The 9,241-nt window shown below is 35.6% G+C and overlaps 1 protein-coding gene across 1 annotated transcript in view; it reads right to left on the bottom strand.

The window, feature by feature from the left end:
- The window catches only part of LOC105619814, an 8,352-nt gene extending 6,220 nt beyond the window's left edge, over window positions 1-2,132 (bottom strand). Inside the window, exons 1-2 of the mRNA XM_012201332.1 lie at window positions 1,493-2,132; window positions 234-628 (exon numbers count right to left, since the gene is read on the bottom strand). Coding sequence (XP_012056722.1) covers window positions 234-628; window positions 1,493-2,132 — 1,035 coding nt within the window. The remainder of the gene's footprint in view (window positions 1-233; window positions 629-1,492) is intronic.
- Window positions 2,133-9,241: the final 7,109 nt, after the last annotated feature.

Raw genomic sequence — 9,241 nt, 5'->3', positions numbered from 1 at the left:
TTTAAATATGCAACATGTATCAAATTATTTATGGATTAAAGAATTACTAGAGAGAGGTCTTATTGATTTGTCATTATGGTATTATTGTTCTCTACATGACCTACGTTAAATTTGACTAATCAAAAGCAAGCATTGTCTATGGATCGAAATTCTCTTGTTAAAAATATAGTATACTCGAAAATAATCATTTTCTTTTTGAAAGGGAAAAAAGAATAAGAAATGCTCAGTGTTACCTGCACGACATTAGTCATGTCTGGAAGAATGTAGTCCGAGCGATCGATGAACTCGCCCGTAAGCATCATTCCATTTCCATTTCCATTCTGCTGCCCGAAAGGGAATTCGTTCAACTCGTTCGTCAAGGAGCTGCTCGGAGATACTTTTGTCTGCAACTCGACCACGTCCAAGCTCGTGGATTTCGACAACTTGAGAATTGGCGAACGTGTCTTTCGCAACGTTACTATCGACGCTGACCTCGTCGGTGTCGGCGGCGCTGGTCGGATCGGTAGGGAGCGATTAGGTTGCACGGGGATCACGCAAGGACCACGATCCCTTAAGGCGGTCGCCAAACTGCTGCCCGTGCTACCACGTTGCAATCTGCTAGAACTGTCGGCTATCATGATGCGTGGTTCTGGAAAAGAGCGGAATTTATAGTTAGATATCTTTGACACGATAGAGGAACATAGCTAAAATACTCTAAAATATCCGGAATCACTTTAAAAGAAATTCTCATTTAATGAACATATTTTAATTAGATCTTTTTTAAAAATAGTCTTTTGTTTTAAATGTTAATTTTAATTTTACTTTCAAAAAAGCCATTTGTTTTAATTATATTAATGAAATTCAGCACACCATCTTCTTAGAAGCTATTTCTAAGCGAATAAAGTTAAATGAGCATGATTTCGAACAATATATGTTTTGAAAGACTATAATATTTAATCGAGACAACAAATGTAAATTGATTTGAACGAAATTTTCATTGATTTTTATTTAATTTAATCTAATTTTTAACTAATTTAGTTTGTAGTATCAAACTTCACTAGTTTAATTTGTTGTATCAAAAATTTTAATTCTCAAAATAGATGTTTTAAAAAAATCCATAAAAAATATTTTTGATATATAAACTTTTTATACTAAAATATTTCTTCAGATTTCATATTCCTTGGAGAATGACCGTGAATGAAAAGCATGAACTTCTTTTTATACGTGCACGTAATTAAAAGCTGTATGTTGAAGAAATAATGAAGATTGGACTGGTATATTTCATACTTGTACTAATTGATTTTTCTGCGAAGATAAGGTAGTTATATTTTATGCGATTGTTTCTAAACGTAGCGAATATTGTGGTAATATATTATCTACACTTGAACATATATTCGATATCGCATATAGATTATACTATAGATTAACGATGTTGTACAAGATGTATTATTTAGGTAACGATTATTTAACGATTATTTAGGTAACATATCGTTGTTCATTATCACGTTCTCACCCGACATTTCTGAGCTTTCTTCGGCTTTGCTGAATCGTTTTAAAATTGTCTGTTTCCAAGTAACTTGCTTAGACTCCTCGCTGGTTAGATCCACGAGAATTGGTGCTTTTTCATGCTCTGTCGAGGCGACTGTGCTCGATGTGAAGGCCGTCTCTACGTCGCCGATGTCACTCTCATAATAACCCAGATGTTCCGCCAGTTCTTCGTCTTGGTCTCTCATCAGGGTCTCTTCAGTCTTGCGTATCTTCGCGGCAGCGATAACGCTATCCTGCTGCTGCAATTGACACTCCACGCAATCCTTACATGTGGCGCACACATCGACTTCATCATCTTCCAGCTCCGTCGAGCTGGAAATCCGTGGACAAGCCGTCCTTTCTTCATTACTATTGTCACTGTTCTCGCAGAAGAGCTCGACGATGTCGCAGGCGATGACGTTGGAATCGTTCGCATCGATAATTGTAGAACATTCATCGAATCGTGGTAAGCTCCTCTCGGTATCATTAGATTCATCACGTATTTTGCTACGGGATATCGTGATCTTAGGCCAATGAGCTCTGGATGCAAGCGTCTGATTGGATTTATCTTTCTTCCTCTTCCGCGACTTTGGCGCGATGGCCAAGTGTTGATTGTGCGATTGCATCCTTCTATGCGTTATGATCGAATGACATGAGACTCGAAAACTTCTCCGAAAGTTTGATAAATGGTTCGCCGGAACATTTCGTGTCCATTTAAAATTATTCAGATGAACAGCATTCTCCTCCCTAGCATTCGCGAGACACGCGCTGCAGTAATAATTGTGGTTGAAAGACGGTGGGGGAGGGTTGAAAGAAGGGCAATTAAGTATTAAAGAGCTAACGGTATACTTTAACAGTTTTGGTCGATGAAGTTGAACAAAGTCTCGCGATGCAAATAATATATATGGGGGAGCAAGAGACGCTCGCGAAAGGGAAAACAATAATTGCGAAGCTTCGTGCGCTACATGTCAACCATTCTATATGGTGTTTTTTTTCTTTTTTTTCAGAAGTCTCTTATCGATTCTCATCGATCGTTTCTCGTACGCACCGTGCATCGAGTGTCTTTCACTCCGCATTTATATAACAGAACACACGAAAAAGGGAGAAATTACGTTTCGCACGCGATGCACGCCTCCCTTGCCCTACCTTCTCTTTCTGTTGTCAGACGCAAAATACGCATTTCTTTTTTTTTTCTTGCACGGAAATTCACGGTCGCGTCGAAGAAGTTGAAAGCGGACCCCTCGTGGCGTCGATCGAAAATCGAAAAAAAAGTTTTACTAAAAACTTTCTTTGTTACAATATGCACATGCATGTGCATGAGATGTAATTACCGTACATTTAATTTAACATTGCGAATATAATTGTTGAATGATACGATAATTAAACGCAAGTATTTAAGCAAAATTACCGGTAGTGCAGAGCCAATACGAAAATAGAAACATAGTTTAGATTATGAAATTGATGATATAATGATTTTGCACACATTTATAAAACCTTCATCGATATCTATTTTTACAGTTATTTAGCTATTATATTATAGTTACAAAATGATTCGTAAGCAACTTTTCTATTTTTTTAAATTAAATAATTTAAACTATTATAAAAATAAATAGAGATAAAAGTATGAGAGATAAAAGTATGAGCAATATTCTTTTTAATTTTCACCATTTACTTCTAATTTAAGTTGCATCCTGTATTATTGTATATATAATTAATAATTATATTTATTAAATAACGTTTTTATGATTTTATATGTGTATATAATGAACATTATAATATGTTTTAAAGAATATTTCCTTTTTTCGCAAATGACATTTTTATTTATGTTCATTTATATATATTTTTGAATTTTATCATTTTTTTCAGGTAAAAAACATGATAGAACTTATAAGAGAATTATAAAAAAAATATTTAACGTCATCAGTCAGGAAACTTTGTTCCCATTTATCGAGGTCACACTCTCAATTTTGATAATGAAAGAAGTACGGATGTGCAAATTACCTTTGCAAATTATCTTTGGTGATGTTAATGAATATAGTACAATTGTGCAAAATTATGACAGTGACGACATTAAAATCTACACAGATAAGGTATTATTACATTTAATTTACAGTTACTAAGGCATGTGTATATATATCATAATTTTCATATCAGATCAAAAATAGATATTTCTCTGCTACATAACAGAGCTCACGAACGCAAGTTTATTTCTCGTTATCTTTCTATCGTTGTTTTCAATCGTTAGCATCTGCGAGTTAATGTATACTCCACACCGAATTACATCACCAATATCACTGCGGCAGGAATTATGTGTCAGCTATCCACTCATCAGAGACGTCACCGATCCTACGATAATGTAAAAATCACACAACTTGCTACTCTCCTTCTCTTCTATTTTTCTCTTTTCTTTTATAGACATCTATTTCCTCTGAGTCATAATATTGCGCCTTCTTTTTATCCTCATCTCTTTTTCCATTCCAATTTATACGAAAACTTGCACAAATTTTCACAATTTTTAATAGTATCTCGCATCATCTAAAATCTATTGGAACTTTTACAGCGATAATGAATCAGCCGAACTCGCTATCCTCTTGTTCATTCAATGTCACATGGATCTACCGAGCCGCGGCGAACGTCATCCTACGCGTCTTAGAGTATCCATAATACTTCCTCACGTGTGTCATACGAGCTGTAATATAGACTGTCATGCGAAGGAGCGAGCCGGCCGGCGAAGCGATAGAGCAATATATTTTTCCCCCTCTATTTAACACCACACGCGTGTCGGCTCTCTTTCGGGAGCCCTTCGATGCGACATGCGTATTTCAATTGGCCGTTCAGGACGCGCATCCTCTGGCGCAGACGGAAGGATGATCGGAGAAGGGACACGCAAGTCGATCACGTTGATGTCTCCACGCAACTATTTTTTTCTTTCTTCAGCTCCGTCGCGCACCTATGCGACACTACATTCCCGAGAAATGTATTCTTTTTGAAGATCAAACCAAGAAAGTTTAGGAGTCCTCGAAATTTAGGAGATTCATCAGTTCCGGAAAGTCTTTTTTTCATGTCGCTGTGAAAATCATTCGATACAATATTCAATGCTTATTTTACTAACTATTGTAAAACATATTAGGTCGCATTATAGGCAACAAAGTTGCTGGTTTACTTATCTACAGTTTTATGCGGTTGTACGGTCGTTCAAGGATTAACGATAAGTACGGACGATAAAAACGCTGGTACCATCGTAAAACTTGATGCGCACCTTCTCTTCGTTTTGATTTATGTTTTTTATAAGTATCGACATAAATATAATTTTATATAGTCATCATTATCATCTTAAATCGTAAACTAGATTCTGGACATTGATCTCTTCGAAACAAAAAGAAGTAAATAGTATCAACGTCAAGCGAACTATCTTTTTTTATTAGATCTGTTTTTACAAGGCTTTGGCTCGACGAGATCGACGAGTTTCGCAAGTGCACATAAAACTCGTTCGCGTCGTAACAACGGCATTCCAAGTTGGAGAACTCGTTCCGACGTCGTCGCTAAAGAAAAAAATGAAATAAAATAAAATTTCTACGGCTTTTTCTAAGTCGTGGCCGGCTCGGAAAACTTTTGAGCACCTCGTCAATACAAAGGGGATGTATGCTTCATGCACCCCACGCTGATAATGTTAGCGTGACGCGTATAACCAGGCGACAGAACCCTTTCGCAGAGAGAAAAGAGGCTCTTTCATAATTTACCGGTCCACTTACAGGTATCTTCTTTGTAGTTCTGCATTATATAAGCTAGCTTAGTTAGTGTACGTAGTGCAACCTTGTGCTACCCCACCTGGCATCCAAGAGAGTCTGGCGTCGTTTCTTTGAGTGGTACTTTGTAGCGAACGTAATATAGTTTCCGAAGAGAGGAGAGGAGGATCCCTTTCGATCGCACGCTCGTCCCGAAGGATTACTTATAAAAATATCCATTACGTCACGCTCCATATTGATACCATTCTCAGGATAGAAACGTACAAACGTATAATTAATTAGAAAACGATGTCTAAATGTCGTGCCACATCCAACATTAATTAACCGATAATGAATAATGGGTGATGATAACGAAAAAGATATAGCAGCCGTTTTCTTTGTTATAACAACGACACGTGCAGCGATGTGAACGATGAATGCTATGTCTATAGATAGATCTTTACAACAAAACGTATGCCTTTGCTGCGTCGGCGATATCTACGTCCGGGTATATAAGGGTCATCGACATATTCTCCTTTGCGAATATCGATGAAATCCGGACAAGATCGGTCGGCTCTCGAAGAAATCGTCGGCTCGCTCTCTTCCTGGAAGCTCTACCGGTGACAATCTATCTACGCTTATAATGTATATATGACAATCTATATATGCTTATAGAAGCTACAGTGAGAGCAAAAAGTATTCGTACAAGGAAATTTGTTATAAAAAAAAAGTCTTATTTGTAGAAAATAAACATTAATTAGCAATTTTATTTACAATAAATACATTCTGTTCTAACAAACAAATTTCGCATGTATTCCTGATTTTAAAAGCTAAATTTCTCGTCTGTACGAAATACTTTTTGAGCATTCAAACAATACAATTTTTTATTTTCGCTTATTTTTCAAATGATATATTTTGTATAATTATTATACATCTTTTTGGTATATATAATTTTAAGAAACATACAATCAATTTTATTCTTTATAAATAAATAAAATTATCCAACAAGAAATGATCATCAATTAAACGTCTAATTGAGGTTGAAATTATCATATTTATATCGATTCATTCAATTCGATGACTCATTTCTCGCTGGATGATATTTACTTTTTAAAAATAGGTTTTTTTTTAATATTTTCTCTGTACGAATATTTTTTGCACTCAATGGATATCGATTAAAAAATTTCGCGGACCTGACAAACCGCGCAATTTTGAGTTAATATTCTTTCGAATTCTTATCGAACAGCGAAACACTAAAGAACAGGATAAAGACAAATAAGGTATTTCCATAATTTGAATTGTATCGATCTTACGCTTACGCGTAATTGTTCCTTTGATAAACAAACTAAATTGAAAAATTAAGCGCCCATTTCGAGAACGTGATTTATCTTATTAGATAAATGATCATTCATCGAGAACTTTAATAAGAAAATTGTCGAGAAAACTTATTTTTAACTTATCAAGGTTGGATTATATAAAGCTATAGAATAATGAATAATAATTATTGAATATATTCAGTCTAAATAAAAAAGAGCACTCACTTGATAGATGGAGTTTCAGAACGATCCGCTTTGCTTATCATTCCTTGATGACAGCGATCAGACCATTATCCTTCAAACGCATAGAATCCTGCCAGGAGATCTGCGATGTTCGCAGGAGTCGCAGTGGATCTTCGATTCCATCCAGGCATCATCAGCTTATCCGAATGACTTTCACGTTTACTTGGACCACACATCGAAATTCACTTCCAATTGAGCAAACGTGTCAAATCTTCCAATCACTGAAGTACTTTTTCCATCACTCAAAAAATTCAACTAATTATAATATTTATAAATTTAAAAAAAATGACAAGGTTTGATATTTAATTTTTATTAATCTTCATTGGTCCTTCATTTTAGCTCCGAGATGATATTCCTTATAAATTGGGAGACGTAGTAGATTTATGTTATCGATAATCCATCACGTCATATTTCGGACTATCCTGTCTGTATAATCTGCCGTATATAATTTCATGTCTACGACGATGATGCGGCGACGTTAATGCATCGCGCGCAACGCGACGCGACAGACCGATGCGTCGGAGCCGGTGTGCAGCACGCGAGTGTGATCGGCGCATCGAGGTATAACATAGCAGCGCCACGTGGTACGCCGAGGTCGTTACCGTGGGGGCTGTCGTCGTTAGGACTCCCCCTGGATCAACGACGACGGCGAGGCGAGGGCGGCGACGACCTACACCCATCAACGTCAGCGAATCCTCTTTGGACTGGACACTCGACTGTGACGTAATCTGCAAGATGTTGATTTAGAAATTATTAATTCTCATTTAAATAGTTACATTTGTAGTATCAAAGGCAAAGAAATACTCTATGCAGGAAATAAATTGGAATATATAATATGGTGTCTCGAAAAAGAGTGATATGCCTCGAAATTGAAAAATGATAGATCAAATAAATCTTTTTTGTCCAGATAATTGTCAAAATTCATTTTATCGAAGCGAATTGCTTTGATTATTTAATTAAAAAGCAATTATTAAAAAATATAAAAAGTATGACTTTTATAATTATTAAGTTCCAAATTATCCCTTTAAATAGAATATTGTGTTATTTATAAATATTTTTTACTTAATAATATTTAATGTGAAGTGACTGTCAACTATTTTTGTAGCAACTCGTTGACGATCATTAAAGTTTAAAAAAAGCGTAAGTATAACTTAAATATGATAAATTATTTATCATTGTAGTTGGTGTACTGAAGGTAGTATTTGAAACATAATACTCGCTTTTTATATTTCATAAAAAAATTGTTTTCACAGGGAAGAAGACACATTTCTGTTATCACAAACATGAAGACTCCATACAATCTGATCCTTTCAAATTAGATCGACTATTCTTCCTCTCTAGTCTCATCAAGGACTGAAACTTAGAGCTATATTTAACTCACGGGCACGTAAAGCACGTCTCTATACGACGATCGATTGTCTTTTGTCTCGAATTGTCTATTCGAAGAACTCTTAACCATTAATTTGCACGAAACTTCTATCCTTCGATATTGATTAAATAATTATTATATCCATAAAGTTGATACGCCATTTCCTATTAGACTTGAGTTATTCTACAATGTTCTGTTTGCCCATAATGCGACGCGCAAATTTACATATAGAAAGAAGAAGAAGAAAGACATGAAATATATTAAGAAAAAAAAGAAATACAAGAAGAAAATGATAATGACTAAAAGACAAAAAAAAAGTGATGACTCATGTTGATGAGAAATAAATTACATGCGAAAAGAGAATATAGCTCTAAGCTATCTTGAGTATGAATTACGTTCTCATGGCAACTATTGGCGGGGAAGGTCAAGTGTAGGGGTGAGATCGTGTACGTGAGGCGATAGCAAACGGGGTTGCAACGTTGGGTATACTGTGGTGCGACAATTTTTATTACGTAATATTATATATTTCGATATTTACCTTACGGGCTACCTCAAAAATAAAGACATATTGTAGATGTGTGGATTTTACGCGGGGTACACACGTAGTTTCTTCTATCTTCCGGTAGCAATCATTAATCGATCAAAAAAAAAGCAGGCATTTCAGATAGCGTGAACTTGTTTTTATCTGTCTTATCTGACTATAGTGTATCGTCGTGGCCTCCGCTTAATTTTGCTCACGCGATAGGCGTACGCATATGTATCGATAAGTGTAATTTCACGAACATCGTTTACGAAGAAAAAAGAGAGGGAGAGTTTCTCCTTTTTCTTCTCGTTTTTTTTGTTTGCCTCTCTCTTTCACGCAAACCATTCTTATTTTATAAGATAGATAGAATAACGGCACGTTATATACTTTTGCTATGTACTTTTTCATGCAATTTATTATGTATTTCTCGCGATTGCGAGGGAGAGAATTCATATAGGGTAAGATAGTACAATTTCGAACATGGTACAATTCTGAAAATAAAATTTGAATTCAAATTCAAAGATCAAGTCTATTAACCTTGACCTTATATATTGTAGTG

Source organism: Atta cephalotes (genome assembly GCF_000143395.1).
Source record: "Atta cephalotes unplaced genomic scaffold scaffold00023, whole genome shotgun sequence".
Classification (NCBI taxonomy): Eukaryota; Metazoa; Arthropoda; class Insecta; order Hymenoptera; family Formicidae; genus Atta; species Atta cephalotes.
The sequence above is the reverse complement of the archived record's forward strand: the minus strand, read 5'-3'. Positions and strand labels throughout refer to the sequence as shown.